This window comes from Pelodiscus sinensis, chromosome 6 (assembly GCF_049634645.1).
Source record: "Pelodiscus sinensis isolate JC-2024 chromosome 6, ASM4963464v1, whole genome shotgun sequence".
Taxonomy (NCBI): domain Eukaryota; kingdom Metazoa; phylum Chordata; order Testudines; family Trionychidae; genus Pelodiscus; species Pelodiscus sinensis.
In genome coordinates, this window is record NC_134716.1 from 126,000,196 (window position 1) to 126,016,249 (window position 16,054).

Below are 16,054 nucleotides of genomic sequence, written 5' to 3' on the forward strand. Positions count from 1 at the left end.
GGCCCTGCGGGTTCAGTGCGGGGCTGCCTCGCCACATCTCAGAGGCATATAATATAGACATGGGCGGCAGGTGGAAGCCCAGTGGGGAAGGCAAGCCCCGGCCCCGCCCCTTCCACCTGAGGCCCCGCCTCTGGAGCTAACCCCGCCCACCCTCTGCCTGCTCCTTCCTGGCCAAATGGAGAGTCAGGGCTGCCGTGCTGCAGCCCCGGCCCCATCCATTCCCAACAGCCGGTGGGGGGCGGCAGGCTGCTGGGCCAAGACCCCATCCCTCCCCAGCAGGGTGGGGAAGCCAGGCTGCCACGCCATGACCCCGTCACTCCCTGGCGGCCGGGGAAATCTGGACTGCCACACCATGGCCCCAGCCTTCTCCACTGGTGGCCCCAGCCCTAGGCGGTCTGGCGTCTAGACAGTTTGGGTCCCAAACGAAAGAATTTGCCGGACTAGGGGAGGTCCCTTACCACCGGCCCCCAAGCCCGTCCCCTGCTGCCAACAGGCTGCTCTAGCAGTCAGAGAATGTCCCCCTACCCCTGCAAAAATTATTGCCCACCCCTGCTTTATAGCCTGAGCTATGAGAACGTCCAGACAGGGTCAGACCAAAGGTCCATCTAGCCCAGTGTCCTGTCTGCCTGTGACAGATGCTGTAGAGGGAATGAACAAAACAGGGAATCGTCAAGTGGTCCCTCTCCTGTCATCCATTCCCACCCTATGACAAACAGAGGCTAGGGACCCCATCCTGGCTACTAGACATTGATGGTCCTAACCTCCATGAATGTATCTAGTTCTTTTCTGAACTCTGTTAAAGTCCCGGCCTTCACAACATCCTCTGGCAAGGAGTTCCACAGGTTGACTGTGCGCTGAGTGAAGAAAAACAGACAAGTGCACTTTGAACTTCAGTGCTGATCATTCACTTCCCCATACTAAGCCTATGCCAAAACTAGCATGAAAATCTAAGATCTACTTCCTTTTGTTTGTTTTAAACCTGCTACCTATTAATTTCATTTGATGACCCCTAATTCTTATATTCCTTATGTTATGGGAACAAGTACATAACTTTTCCTTATTTGCTTGCTCCACATTTGTCATTATTTTATGGACCTCTGTCATATCCCCCCTTAGTCTCCTCTTTTCTAAACTGAAAAAATCCCAGTTTTTTCATATCTCTTGATATGGCACCTGTTCCAAACCCCTAAACATTTTTGTTGCCTTTCTCTGAACCTTTCCCAATGCCAAGATATCTTTTTGGAGACGAGGCAACCACATCTGGACGCAGTATTCAAGGTGTGGGCATCCCATGGTTTTATAGAGAGGCAATAAGATACTTTCTGTCTTATTCTGTCCCCTTTTTATTTATTCCTAACATTCTGTTTGCTTTTTTGACTGCTGCTGCACAGTGCATGGCTGTTTTCAGAGACCTCTCCACAATGACTCCATGATCTTCCTCGGAAGCCAGCTGGCTCTCAGCTAAGGCTCTAGTTAAGTGGTCTCAAGCCACTGCATGGGCCAGCGAACCACACCCAGCAGGTTTGGAGGTTACACTAACCCTTGGCCTGCCGCTGGTTTAGCTTAGAATGGGTTTTTTTTACAGAGTGAACTGAGGAAAGAAATCCGTTGTGCAATTGGAAACGCCCCTCTGACAAGGGCTGGGAATTTGGGGGCCGTGGGGAAGCATATTTTTCATTTCAATGGCCTGCACATTCCCTGTAGATGTTTATTGCTCGCTAGCGCCCAGGTTGGTACATGGTTTGCCAGATGCTCAGGCTGTACTGCAAAGAAAGCCTCTGGGAAGCCTTGCAAATATTATGGGAGTCTCATAACACTCCACAGCCACTCAGCTGCATGGAGAACCCACAGTGTATCCTGGGAGATGTGGTCCAGCCAGGAAGATCAGTCCATACAAGAGAATGGGGGTATAAAGGTCTCGGAACTACAGTTCCCATGAGGACCCACCATAGCTCAAATACAAAGTAAAATACTCCGTTTCAATTTTCCCAATTGAAAATTCTGCTGTATCTGACCCTCCTCATTTTGAGCAAATCTCATCTTTGACAGTAAAATAGTTCATTCCAAATTGTTAAACCAGCCCTAATTACACCGGTTGCTCAGAACAACTTCCAGCACATTCCACCCACCACGCTAAAATGCTGCATGGTGCTAGCAGCATTTTCTAATCACACCTTCACACTTTGTCAGCCGTTCCCAACTTGAATCTCTATAGAACTATGAAGAGTTAGCTGGGTTTTTATTCCAGCTTTTATTCCTTCTCCCTCTCTGACGCCTGTTCTTAGTCGTCTTTGTGCAGCTGTCTCCTGCTGCTTCTGCTCACCCTCCAATGTTCTTAAAAAAAAAGGCAAGCCCGACTCCAGATATCTCATCTAAGAAAAGAACATCTCCCGCAACAGCTCCCTGGCTTTCCCATCCTTCCCTGGTCTGCTGATTGCCTCACGCTCTTTGGCTGTGTCTAGACTGGCCAGTTTTTCCAGAAAATCAGCCGCTTTTCCGGAAAAACTTGCCAGCTGTCTACACTGGCCACTTGAATTTCCGCAAAAGCACTGACTTTCTACTGTAAGAAATCAGTGCTTTTTGCGGAAATACTATGCTGCTCCCGTTCGGGCAAAAGTCGCTTTTGTGCAAAGCTTTTGCGCAAAAGGGCCAGTGTAGACAGCTCAGATTTGTTTTCCGCAAAAAAGCCCCGATCGCGAAAATGGCGATCAGGGCTTTTTTGCGGAAAAGCGTCCGTGCCAATCTAGACACTCTTTTCCGCAAATGCTTTTAACGGAAAACTTTTCCATTAAAAGCATTTGCGGAAAATCATGCCAGTCTAGACGTAGCCTGTGTGTTCTGGAGGCGGGGGGGAGAGGGAAGGGGGAAGAGAAGGGGTTTTTATAGCACTGCAGTTTTAAGGAAGGTTTTATTTTTAAAAATGGTGCAATGACTCTTGACCTTTGTTTAACAGCTTCAGGATACTCTGGTTTGTGCGGCTGCTTAAGATCAATAACAACTGTGCCATCTATGACTAGCAGCCTCTTATTCCACCACTCTTCAGTGGATTCTCTTAATCTGCCTTTCATCCTTCCTTCTCAGCCTCCCATGCAACAAGGCATAACACACCTCCTGCCACACAGCCATAATTGGGGGTGGATAGCGCTGAATTCCTTTCTATTCACCCCACTCATTCCCCAGGAAACTCAACACCTCCTCCCAGAGGGGCCTCCAATTGTTCCCACTGGAGTAGTGACAGCAGGGCTGTTGTCATCCTTCTGTCCACCTTCTGAAGTACAGCCCTGGAGCTCTGAGCTCAGGTGAGATCTCAGAAGCTTAGCCGTGATGGTTGGATGGGAGAGTCCTGGGTAAGCCAGGGAACCGCAGGGAGTGGTGTCAGTCTGTAGGTGGCGCTGTTCCCTCTCATCTGTGGCTTGAACCTGAACAGAAAGTTTTGGGTCTCAGAAACCTGTGGCCATGGAGAAGTTTGGATCCAGATTTATAGTGTGGTGACTTTGCCCATCTTTATAGAGAACCTTCATGGATTTCTTATCTCTCCAGCACCAAGTCTGGCCACTACCTCAGTTCCCCTCTGGTCCAGTTTCCCGCTGCTGGTCGAGTGCTTGGCTGACTTCATTTCTCCCTCTGGCTTCATCCCTTCGGGATAACCAGAAGTCTACATGAAATCCTGGCCTTGGCCAGCCATTCATCACTCTCTCTGGTTCCTAGTGTCAAACTAAGGCTCTTCTACAGCCCATGGTGTCCATGGTGTTCAGTCTGAAGCAGAACTGAAGAGAACGAGCCACATTATTCTGAAAATGTAAATAATTTTGTGAGCCCACTAGCCATACTCAACCGGCCAAATAGACACATATAGCTAGTGGCTAGCATGTTGGACACAGTTCTCCACTAAGTGCCAAGGAGCTGAGCATGTTATTTCTCTTTATACTTGCGGTTGTGGCTTTTACCCACAAAGCTTTGTTTTGGTATGGAAGAAGGTGCCTGCTTTCATTCTCAGCCCATTTGCGCTCCCTTAATACCAGCTGCTATTGTGGCTGGAGGAATTAAGTTAAACTCACCCAGCTCTTGATCTTCCAGCCATTAGAGAACACCAGGCCATGTTGTATGAGGGTCTCAGGCTGTCTCTGCACTGGGAAGGATTGGTAACGAATGTGCTGACGACATGGAAATGTTGCCAAAAGTGAAAACTGGTCAAACCGTTTTTTCGGCTTCCCATTGTCGACATTTCATGGCCACATTGGTAGCACCCTGAGGGCAGCCAGAGCAAAGCATCGTGGGTAAGCATCCCATGGTGCAGTGTGGTGGGAAGGCGGAGTTGATCCCTGCGCTTCTTGGAATTCTCTCCGATTTCTCCCACAGACTCCTCAGCTGCTGGGAGCAGCCTCATGAGCAGCTCTGTGAGCTCTCCGTGCTGAGGTGTTGCCTGATCTCAGATTGCTTATACATTTCCAGTAACTACCTTTTGGACTGAGAGGTCTTTGGCCCAAGATCAGGCCCAGTATTCAATTATTCTACAGTTAGGAACCCTGAGATGCCCAGATGCAACATTCATGCCACAGGAATTCTTGTATCATTGCAAATCTAGTGGATGGATACATTTCGCACAGTCACAAACATCCAGTTTTCATAAGATAAATAGGAAATGTACAGCTGTATTTCCCTCACACCACTCCTTCTAGAGCCTGAGGTGTTAGCCATCATCTTCCTCATCTCCTACAACTCCCCCCCTCGTCACCAGTGGCCTCCCAAAGATGACATCTCCTTCTACCGCCACTAGGCTGAGATGCCGCTTTTCTAATACGTTACGCTGACATTGTGATGTTTGATGCATGGTCAGTAAGGATGTTTCCTTTTCTCCCTAATTGTATTTCCGCACCTTACAACTGGCGAAGTGTCTTTTTCCAAGAAGTTAGTGTATCATTGATCTCAATTTATTATCATATGCGTGTCAGTTTGGGTATGTCTACACTACCCCGCTAGTTCGAACTAGCGGGGTAATGTATGCATACCGCACTTGCTAATGAAGCCCGGGATTTGAATTTCCCGGGCTTCATTAGCATAAGCGGGGAGCCGCCATTTTTAAATCCCCGCTGCTTCGAACCCCGTGCAGCGCGGCTACACGGGGCTCGAACTAGGTAGTTCGGACTAGGGTGCCTATTCCGAACTACCGGTTCACCTCGTTTCACGAGGAGTAACAGTAGTTCGGAATAGGAACCTAGTCCGAACTACCTAGTTCGAGCCCCGTGTAGCCGTGCTGCACGGGGTTCGAAGCAGCGGGGATTTAAAAATGGCGGCTCCCCGCTTATGCTAATGAAGCCCGGGAAATTCAAATCCCGGGCTTCATTAGCAAGTGCGGTATGCATACATTACCCCGCTAGTTCGAACTAGGAGGGTAGTGTAGACATACCCTTAGTTACCATGGTTCTTTTATGGCTATCTATCACATTTATTATTTCTGTCCTACCCAGTTATTCAGACTGGTTTCAACTGGTTAGTTCGGGTTTTTCTAAGTAAAGATGTACCTGCTAAGTTTGAAGATATTCTTGGAAGTGCCTATACCATGTAAAGTCCCTGTTTTACTGCTACCTATCTAGATGGAAGGTCTCCACTGATGTGCTCTCTGGGTGAAAGGTCCCAGACAAAAATCCTAACTTTGCCTTAGATCAACATACAGCACATGGCCTGAGAGTCTTTTGTGTTACAGCTAAACTGCGAATATAAATCTACCATAGCTTATTATAATAAACATTTAATCAAAACCATAAGGGAATACTAAATGTATATGGGTATGTCTACACTACAGCACTAATTCGAACTAACTTAATTCGAATTAGTTAATTCGAACTAAGCTAATTCGAACTAACGCATCTAGACCTAAAAACTAGTTCGAATTAGCATTTTGCTAATTCGAACTAGCATGTCCACCTTGAGTGGACCCTGAACCAAGGTTAAGGATGGCCGGAAGCAGTGCCGGCAGGGCATCAGATTAGGACTTAGTGTGTGGAGCTGCTGTCTCAGGCTAGCCGAGGGCTGCGCTTAAAGGGACCTGACCCCCACCCCGGACAGTTCTCAGGGGTTCCCCATTCGCTTGTCTAACTCGATGAGGGACAGCAAAGCAGTCCTGGCTTGGAGTGCCCTGAATGCCCACACTCAGCACATCACAGCACTCGGCCATCAGCCCGGCTGCACTTGAGCTTCCACCCCGAGGAGCCCTCAGAGCCACCCCAGTCCTCCCCATCGGGGGCTCGTACCCCATTCCTCCCTCACCTCCTTCCACTTACCCCTCCCAAGCCACTATTCCTGATGTACAAAATAAAGGACAATTGTGTTCAAAAATAGAAACTCTCTTTATTGAACAAAACTCGGGGAGACTGGGAAAAGGAGATGGGAGAGGGGAAGAGAGAGGGTGGGAGAGGGGAGGGCAACTAAAATGATTCGGGGTTTGGGACAGGTCCCATATGAAGGGAGGCTAAAGAGACTGGGACTTCTCAGCTTAGAAAAGAGGAGACTGAGGGGGAATATGATAGAGGTCTCTAAAAGCATGAGTGGGGTGGAGAGGGTGCATAAAGAAAAGTTCTTCATTAGTTCCCATAATAGAAGGACTACAGGACACCAAATGAAATGAATGGGTAGCAGTCTTTAAACTAATAACAGAAAGTTCTTCTTCACAAAGCAAATAGTCAACCTGTGGAACTCCTTGCTGCAGGAGGCTGTGAAGGCTAGAACTATAACAGAGTTTAAAGAGAAGTTAGATTAATTCATGGAGGTTGGGTCCATGGAGTGGTTTTAGCCAGGGAATAGATATGGTGTCCCTGGCCTCTGTTTGTGGAAGGCTGGAGATGGATGGCATGAGACAAATGGCTTGGTCATTGTCTTCAGTCCATCCCCTCCGGGGTAGCTGGTGTTGGCCGCTGTCGGCAGACAGGCTACTGGGCTAGATGGACCTTTGGTCTGACCCAATACGGCCGTTCTTATGTTTTTATGTTCTAAGCTCAGGGATCAGGGTCGGGGGTCTCACTGGACCACCTTGATTTTCATGCAGACCTGCTCCTGGGTGGCCAGGCTGGCAGCTATCCTGCCCTAGACGGCCACTTTCCTGTGCCTAGTGCGGAGGTCGTGGACATTGGAGGCTTCCCCCCAAACCTGGATGAGGTCAACGATCTCCACACTAGACCAGGCGGGTGCCCGCCTCTTGCAACCCCGGGGAGGCTTCTGGGAGCTGCCAGCCTGGTCCTGGGACGAGGCGGAGGGCTGGGTGGCAGTGGGTGTCCGGCTTGTGCCGTGCCAGGTGCAGGGTCTGCTGGCTGGGTGCTGGCAGGCTTGCACCTGGCACGGGCACCGTAGCCAGACCGTGCCCCTTTAAGGGCTCCGAGGCCGGGAGGGGGGCAGAAGAGTTTCCCTGGTGGTGCCCAGAGTGGCCATGAGGGAAAGCTGGGGAGGGCTAGCCTCCCACTAGTTCGAATTAAGTGGCCACACAGCCCTTAATTCGAACTACTTAATTCGAACTAGGCGTTAGTCCTCGTAGAATGAGGTTTACCTAGTTCGAATTAAGTTCGAACTAGCGGTTTGTATGTGTAGCGCCTATTAAAGTTAATTCGAACTAACGGCTGTTAGTTCGAATTAACTTTGTAGTGTAGACATACCCCAAGTCTGTAGGTAAGCAAGCAGGATAGCCGTATAGACTACATGCCCCCCTTTGACGCGGTGATTTGTAAAATGAACTCCATCACACAGATGCGGATGTCAATGGTCAGGTGTTTGTAGGGATGTTTTCAGCGGTATGTAACCTCCACCGAGGAGCATCATATAGATGATACTTTTGATAACTGTAACCTTATAGAATCCTAGAACACTAGAACTGAAAGGGACCTCAAGAGGTCATCGAGTCCAGTCCCCTACCCTCATGGCTGGACCCAGTACTGTCCATCCCTGATAGATGTCTATCTAACCTGCTCTTAAATATCTCCAGAGATGGAGATTCCACAACCTCTGTAGGCAACTTATTCAAGTGTTTAACCACCCAGACAGGTAGGAACTTTTTCCTGATATCCAATCTTGTTGCAGTTTAAGCCCATTACTTCATGTCCTATCCTCAGAGGCTAAGGAGAACAATTTTTCTCCCTCCTCCTTGTGACACCCTATTAGATACCTGAAGACCACTATCATGTCCCCTTTCAGTCTTCTCTTTCCAAACTAAATAAGCCCAGTTCTTTCAGTCTTCCTTCAGAGGTCATGTTCTCTAGACCTTTCATCATTCGTGTTGCTCTTCTCTGGACCCTCTCCAATTTCTCCACGTCTTTCTTGAAATGCGGTGCCCAGAACTGGACATAATACTCCAACTAAGGCCCAATCAGCACAGAGTAGAGCGGAAGAATGACTTCTCGTGTCTTGCTCACAACACACCTGTTAATGAATCCCAGAATTACGTTTGCTTTTTTTGCAACAGCATCACACTGCTGACTCATATTTAACTTGTGGCCCACTGTGACCTCTAGATCCCTTTCTGCCGTACTCCTTCCTAGACTGTTGCTTCCCATTCTGTATGTGTGAGACTGATTGTTCCTTCCTAAGTGGAGCACTTTGCATTTGTCCTATTAAACTTCATCCTATGTACCTCAGACCATTTCTCCAGTTTGTCCAGATCATTTTGAATTATGACCGTACCCTCTAAAGCATTTGGGACCCCTCCCAGCTTCGTATCATCTGCCAACTTAATAAGTGTACTCTCTCTGTCAATATCTAAATCGTTGATGAAGATATTGAACAGAACCGGTCCCAAAACAGACCCCTGCGGAGCCCCACTTGTTATGTCTTTCCAGCAGGATTGTGAACCATTAATAACTACTCTCTGGGAACGGTTATCTAGCCATTTATGCACCCAGCTTATAGTAGCCCCATCTAAATTGTATTTTCCTAGTTTATTGATAAGAATATCATGCGAGACCATATTAAATGCCTTACTAAAGTCTAGGCATACCACGTCCACTGCTTCTCCCTTATCCACAAGACTAGTTATCCTATCAAAAAAATAAAGGACATTTCTTGATTCCCCATGAAAATTAAGGTACTTTGGAATAATACAGACATTTGGATTTGTGACAGGACACTCCAAGGGACCGTATTGGTATCTACCTTGATTGATTTTGATTGGTTACCACACAACATTGGTCAAAGGTAACCATAGGTAACCACTTAGTCAACTTCACTAGGCATGGTGATTACTTATTCTATGACTCCCCTTCCAGTAGTTCATACAGAACAGTGTCTATATCAAACAAATTACATTTACAGATGTACTTCACCTCTGTTTTCAACCCCCTCAACAGCTTGGGGTTTTCCATTGGGCTGTTAGTCTGTACAAAGCTTATTTGATTAGCTATCATAGGCCTCAGGACTTAAACTAACTTGCCAAAGCTAAAGTCTTACAGGATACAAGCCTGTAGGTTCCTTGCATTGCTGCTGCATCTAATGCAAAGCAGAATAAAAATGAAGCAGAAATAGAGTTGCAGGAAATATAAGAAAGGCAAACTAGCCCACCAGCCACAGAGGAATGCCGAAGTAGCATAGCACTCTTTCCAGCCTTCCCCCTCTAGCCACAGTCTGCTGTTCGTAGCAGGACAGAATAGGAACATTTCAATGATTTGTCCTTTGTTGATTCCCCAAAGGGAGCTGCTCACTCAGCTGTCAGATACTTCCTGGAGCTTTGAAAGGGGAGGGGCACATGCCTGCAGGGCAACAGAGATCACAAAACACCGAGCACAGCCATCATGGGACGGCATTGTGGGGTACTGGCAGAAGCCAGTTCTTTTGACAAAGCAAACAGCAGAGTCTACACTAGCTCTTTGTTGACAATTTAGGGAAGGGAAAAGAAAAAAGTCTCTTATGAGGATGTAAGTTTTTTGTTGCCAAAACTGGATGCTTTTCCCTGCAAAGGTTGCATTGCTGTGTGGACACACTCCCTGTTTAGTTGACAAAAAGCAAGTTTTGGTGACAACATTTAGTAGTATAGACAAAATCTTAAAAGTGAGGGGCCTTGGGGTAGGCAGGATGTCTCTCGTTCACGGCATGTGTGGACTGGGTCTCTCTGTTCCCGTGCTGTTAGTGACAAGATTCAAACTCTGGTCTGACAACGCCAGGTATTAAAAAACCATAAGTCAGGATCCCCAGGATCATGGGATCAGCTTAAAGATCATGGAATCTTCTGAGATCATTTGCAGGGTGGGGGGAAGGCTGGCTGAGCTAGTCATAGATGGGTCTTGTGGTGAATGAGCTGGAATCAGTGAGCTCTGCAGTTGGCTATGTCACAGGCTTCCCCATGCGATGCTGGGCAAGTCACCGTATCCCATTTGCCCAGCTGTAAAGTGAGGCGAATGGTGCCTGGCTCCTACCATTTTTGTGTCTCCTCCATTCAGAATAGAGTTTATGTGGTGCCCCGCCCAAGGGGGCACTGATAGTGGGTGGAAACTCTTGATGCTAGTGGAATATAAATTTTAAAAAACCCTAATAACTGGAGATATAGATCAGAAGAATCCTCACCCATTCCCCAGTCTGATCTCCAAACTTCCTAGTCTGCTATGATGGGCACAGAAAGAAAGACTATAACAAAGTTTGCCTTATCAGACTGGTCCATCAAATCCAGCCTCTGGCCTCCCTTCGTGGCCCAATGCATGATGTTTCAGTGAAGGATGAAAGCTGAGGCAATGCACCTTGGAGTAGTGCAGTGCTGTCTCTGACAGCAAATAGCTGAAACCCTGCCTCTCAGCCTAGACCAACATAACCTCATGCCTCGGGAATCTTACAGTGAAGGAGAAGGGGACTTGTAACAGGGCGGCCAACCACTGAAGCCAAAAAGAGCCATAGACAAGTCCTCCAGGACGCTAGAGTGTCAATGGAAATAACCAGCCAATCAGGGGCCAACGAGGCCTACAATAAGGACCAAAGTCAGCTCAGTTTCTCTGGAGCCCCGAACCAGTGAAGACTGGCTGGCTATAGGAGCAGCAGCACTATGGAAAACTCTGTGTGGGGATTATGGTGGACTATATGTTGAGACTGAGATAAGGCCCTAAAGTAAGGGCGAGGAAGCTGTCTCCAGGAGGGGAAGCCCTGGAGGCACCACTCTTGAACAGAGATTAAGCAGATTAAGGACACTCAGGGCATGTCTACCCTAGGACATTATTTTGAAATAACTTGTTTCAAAATAATAACTTCAGAAATAGCATATCCACACTACAGGGAAGCCTCAAAGTCAGTCTGAGGCAGGCTCCCTTAATGTGGACACGCTTTCTCAACTTAGAGCCCCAGGAAGCACTGGGGAGTAATTAGTTTGAATGATTCTGGAGAGTGGCACCAGAGCGTCCACACGACCGCTATTTCGAAATTAGCACTATTCCTTGTGGAAAGCAGGAGTTATGATTTCAAAATAACCAGCCCGTTAATGGGCTTGATAGTGTGGATGCGCCACTTGTTTCGAAATAAGGGGCATTATTTCAAATAACTCCCTAGTATAGACCAGGGCTAACAGAGGCACTAAGATGGGCCCTGTTAAGTGAGTACCCTGGAAGGGGTTTGTATTTCACAGAAGGGTGTGCCTTGGCTGGAGGTCTGAGTAGCCTAAAAGGCTTTGGACTCAGGGAATGCAGGCACATGCACTTGGCCAGGTTGGGGGGGGGGTCTTGTGGGGGATGAGTGCTGCCCTATCACAGGACTTGATTTGTGTTTCCACCTTGATAGTAGAGCAAGAAGGAAAGTTTTCTGGACTTTGGGACTTTTACTTGATACCGATTTTCCCTCTCAGTGTCCGTCAACTCAGACTGACCCCTGATGTTGGTAAAACCAGACACCTTGGACATCCTCGGAGAGAGAGTATGGTCCTGCCCTGTGAGGCACACACTGGCTGTGTCTAGACTGGCCAGTTTTTCCAGAAAATCAGCCGCTTTTCCGGAAAAACTTGCCAGCTGTCTACACTGGACGCTTGAATTTCCGCAAAAGCACTGACTTCCTACTGTAAGGAATCAGTGCTTTTTGCGGAAATACTACGCTGCTCCCGTTCAGGCAAAAGTCCCTTTTGCGCAAAGCTTTTGCGCAAAAGGGCCAGTGTAGACAGCTCAGATTTGTTTTGCGCAAATAAGCCCCGATCGCGAAAATGGCAATTGGGGCTTTTTTGCAGAAAAGCACGTCTATATTGGCACGGACACTTTCCGCAAAAGTGCTTTTGCAGAAAAGCGTCCGTGTCAATATAGACGCTCTGTTCCAAAACTGCTTTTAACAATACGTTGTATGTTTTCAGTCATGCGAATGGGCATTCTTATACGGCTCTTTGTGGCTCACCTGTTCTGAATTTTGATGTAGTTTGGCTCTGGTTTAAAAAGGTTGCCGACCCTGCCTTAGGGTCACAGACCATTATTCTGTGGCTTAGAAGCATCTCTCAGGTGCAGAAGTTGGCCCAGTAAAAGAGATTTGCTCACCCACCTTGTCTTTCTGACCTCCTGGGACCGATGTAGCAACAATTACACTGCGTGCATCAAAGTTCTTGGTGGTTCTTCAGCCTCATTCTCACTAAAAGCAGCGTTAACCCCTAGGATCCCAGAGGCAGGGCCATCAGTAGGAGAATGGGGAGCCTGGGCAACCCCCCCAGGTGTGGGGCCCAGGGCAACCCTCTGCATGCCCTGCCCCACTCCATCTGCTCCACCCCTACCCCGCTCCTTCCCACCCCTGTTCCACTGCCTTGCCAAAAGCCCCCTCCCCTGAGCTCAGTTGCTTGTCCTCTATCACCCAAAATCCTTTCCAGAGTCACTGCTTTCCAGGAACTAGTCCCCGTTCTCTAGGTGAGGGAGATAATTACTTTGATTATACCAGGCCTAAAGAAGACCTTAAAATCTTGTCTCCTTCACCACCAACAGTCAGTCCAATAAAATATATGATATTACCTCACCTAACTTGTCTCTTTTATGTTCCAGGACCATCATGCCAACAGCACTGCAAACAAAATGAGAAAAATGTTGTTACCCGTACCAGCCATAGATTTTTCCCTGACATGTTTAGCTTCCCTTATCAATTTCATACACTAAGTTCTAATTTATATTGATTGCTATATTGATCCACCTTTTTTTGTTTTATAATCTTTATTTATAATTGCTTCCTTCACTTTGCCACTAAACTAGAATCGACTTTTAGCTAAACGTGTTCTTTCTTGATTGCAGCCATCAAATAAATATTTTTCTAAATTATCTCCCCATTTTCATTCAGATTTTTTTCTCCATTTTATTCCTCACTTTCTACAGCTTTGGTCAACTGGGCCTTTGGAAGTCCCAAATATATGTACTGCTGTTTTCTTAGACCAGGCTTCATTAGTCCTCAGTTTCCCTAGATTGAATGTAATCTGGTCATGATCATTTGTCACTAGGCAACTAGCAACTTCTAATGCAGTGATGAACTCTTCTGTATGCAGCATAAAAAGATCCAGAACAGAGCTTCCACATGCTGGGTGCGCTATTTTAGAAAATCTATCATTTTAATGATGATCTACTACTAACTGCATGACACTTCCAGCCTATTCCTTTTCACATAGTACAGACAGGTGCTTAAGGAGACATTTATCCTGTTCTGTTTGGATTCAGTGGTCCCTAAAAAAACCCTCCACCAGCCAGTACCCCTTCCTGGCCAACACAGAGCCCCATACCCAAAGAAAAGTAAGGGTGGCAATTGAGAGAGTCCAGAGAAGAGCAAGAAACATGATAAAAAGTTTAGAAAACCTGACCTCTGAGGAAAGGTTGAAACTGGACCGCTGTGTCTAGACTGGCAAGTTTTTTGATTTTGCAGAAAAACTTGCCAGCTGTCTACACTGGCCACTTGAATTTCCAGAAAAGCACTGACGATCTAATGTAAAATCATCAGTGCTTTTCCGGAAATACTATGCTGCTCCCGTTCGGGCAAAAGTCTTTTTCCGAAAGACTTTTGCGCGAAAGGGCCAGTGTAGACAGCATAGTACTGTTTTCTGAAAAAAAGCCCTGATCGTGAAAATGGTAATCAGGGCTTTTTTGCGGAAAACCGCGTCTAGATTGGCCACAGACGCTTTTCTGCAAAAAGTGCTTTTGCGGAAAAGCATCCTGCCAATCTAGACATGCTTTTCCGAAAATGCTTTTAACGGAAAACTTTTCCGTTAAAAGCATTTTCGGAAATTCATGCCAGTCTAGACGTAGCCGACATGTTTAGTCTTGAGACAAGAGAACTGGGCAGGGGACCGATAACGGTCTTCAAATATGTTAAAGGTTATAAAGAGAAGTAATTAATTGTCCTCTGTGTCCACTGAAGGTAGGACAATTGAGAAGAGGGTTAATTTGCAGTCAGGAAGATCTAGGTTAGCTATTGGGAAACTTTGGAACCATAAGGGTAATTCAACTCTGGAATAGCTTCCAAAGGAGATTGGGGAATCCTTCCCATTGGCGGTTTTGATGAACAAATTGGACAAACAAGGCCAAGATGTTTTGTGTGATTAGAAAATTAACGACTCTATCTTCTGACCATATTCCTCTAAAGTCTCACCTCTTCTGCAGTTGCTAGTATCCTTAGAGTCCCAAATGTTGTCCACCTTGTCTGGAAAATTGCATCTATTCTCATGGTCCTTTCCAGCCCAACATTTCTGTGATAAGATATTGTCCTGCGTTATCAATAATTCTCAAACACTAAGCATGCCACCCTCTCTTTTACCTCCTCTGTCTTCCCATACAAGTTGTAACCAGTGATGTTTACAGTCAGATCATGTGAACCATCCCATCAAGTTTCAGTGATGCCGTTGATGTGAAATTCCTTCTTATCAAGGATAATTTCCTCTTGCTTCTTACCTCGGCTCTCAGCAGTGACATTAAGCTTTGATCAATCCCTACAGATGTCTAATATCTAAAAGGGTGTCACAAGGAGGAAGGAGAAAATTTGTTCCTCTTGGTTACTGAGGACAGGACAAGGAGTAATGGGCTTAAAGTGCAGCAGGGGAGGTTTAGATTGGACATTAGGAAAAAAATTCCTAACTGTCAGGGTGGTCAAATATTGGAATAAATTGCCAAGGGAGGTGGTGGAATCTCCCTCTCTGGAGATATTTAAGAACAGGTTAGATAGACATCTGTCAGGGATGGTGTAGACGGAGCTTGGTCCTGCCTTGAGGGTGGGGGGCTGGACTCGATGACCTCTCGAGGTCCCTTCCAGTCCTATTATTCTATGATTCTATGTGGCTTTGGCTCCAAAGGAAGGGGGAGGATCCCCTACACTGTTTGCTGTCGCACCCGGGGATTTGATTTGAGGTTTCTCACGCAAGCAGCGATCAGGCATGACCAACCCAGCTTAGCTTTGAAACCCCGATAAGATCGCAGGCCCAAGTGGAATGGCTGAAGGCAGAACACGGCAGAGGCTAGAAACGGGGGATAGAGATCTAGAGTCGGTGGTGTGACGTACAGAAGCGTTCTGCTATGCATGAATGTGCGCGAGATATGGTTAAGAATAAAAATGCTTGCACAGATAGGGGAGTTGTTTTTCATCCAAGACGTTATCAGATCTGGAAACATGCTGAATGTGTGAGTTAACGGAGTATCGATCTCTTCAATCTGTTCTATCTATTATTGATCTCGTATGTGTGTCCCACAGGGGCACTTGTATTCGCTCTTCAAATCCGTATAACTGCCTAGTTGGCGTAAATGATTAACTGATGCTTAATGGATGAAGGGAGAGCTGGAGAAATGAAATGTAAGTTACCAGCCCTACTCCAACCCCAAGTTATAGATTTTCCTCCCATGCTCCCTCCCCCAACCCCAGATCCCGGCTCATTCTCCATCAGCGAGCTTATTGGGAGTATTTGAAAGAGAGTTTTTCTGGGCTAAAGGAGCTCCTGTCTGCTTGGGGAGAGTGGAAGGGTCTGAAAGAGAACGTTACAAGCGCACTCCAGGTTCACGCTGCAGCTGATCACAAGCTGTGAGCATCCGGAAAATGTTTTCTCCAGTAAAATCAGGCAAACTTGTGTGGTGACCCCAGTGTGTTATATGCAGGAACTGGGACTCGGAAGAGAGGG

The 16,054-nt window shown here is 46.9% G+C and overlaps 1 protein-coding gene across 1 annotated transcript in view; it reads left to right on the top strand.

Annotated features, from left to right (window-relative positions):
- TPGS2 (tubulin polyglutamylase complex subunit 2) overlaps window positions 1–13,111 on the top strand; it is a 97,267-nt gene extending 84,156 nt beyond the window's left edge. The window contains exon 7 of the mRNA XM_075932771.1: window positions 12,957–13,111. Coding sequence (XP_075788886.1) covers window positions 12,957–13,067 — 111 coding nt within the window. The 3' untranslated portion in view covers window positions 13,068–13,111. The remainder of the gene's footprint in view (window positions 1–12,956) is intronic.
- The last annotated feature ends 2,943 nt before the right edge of the window (window positions 13,112–16,054 follow it).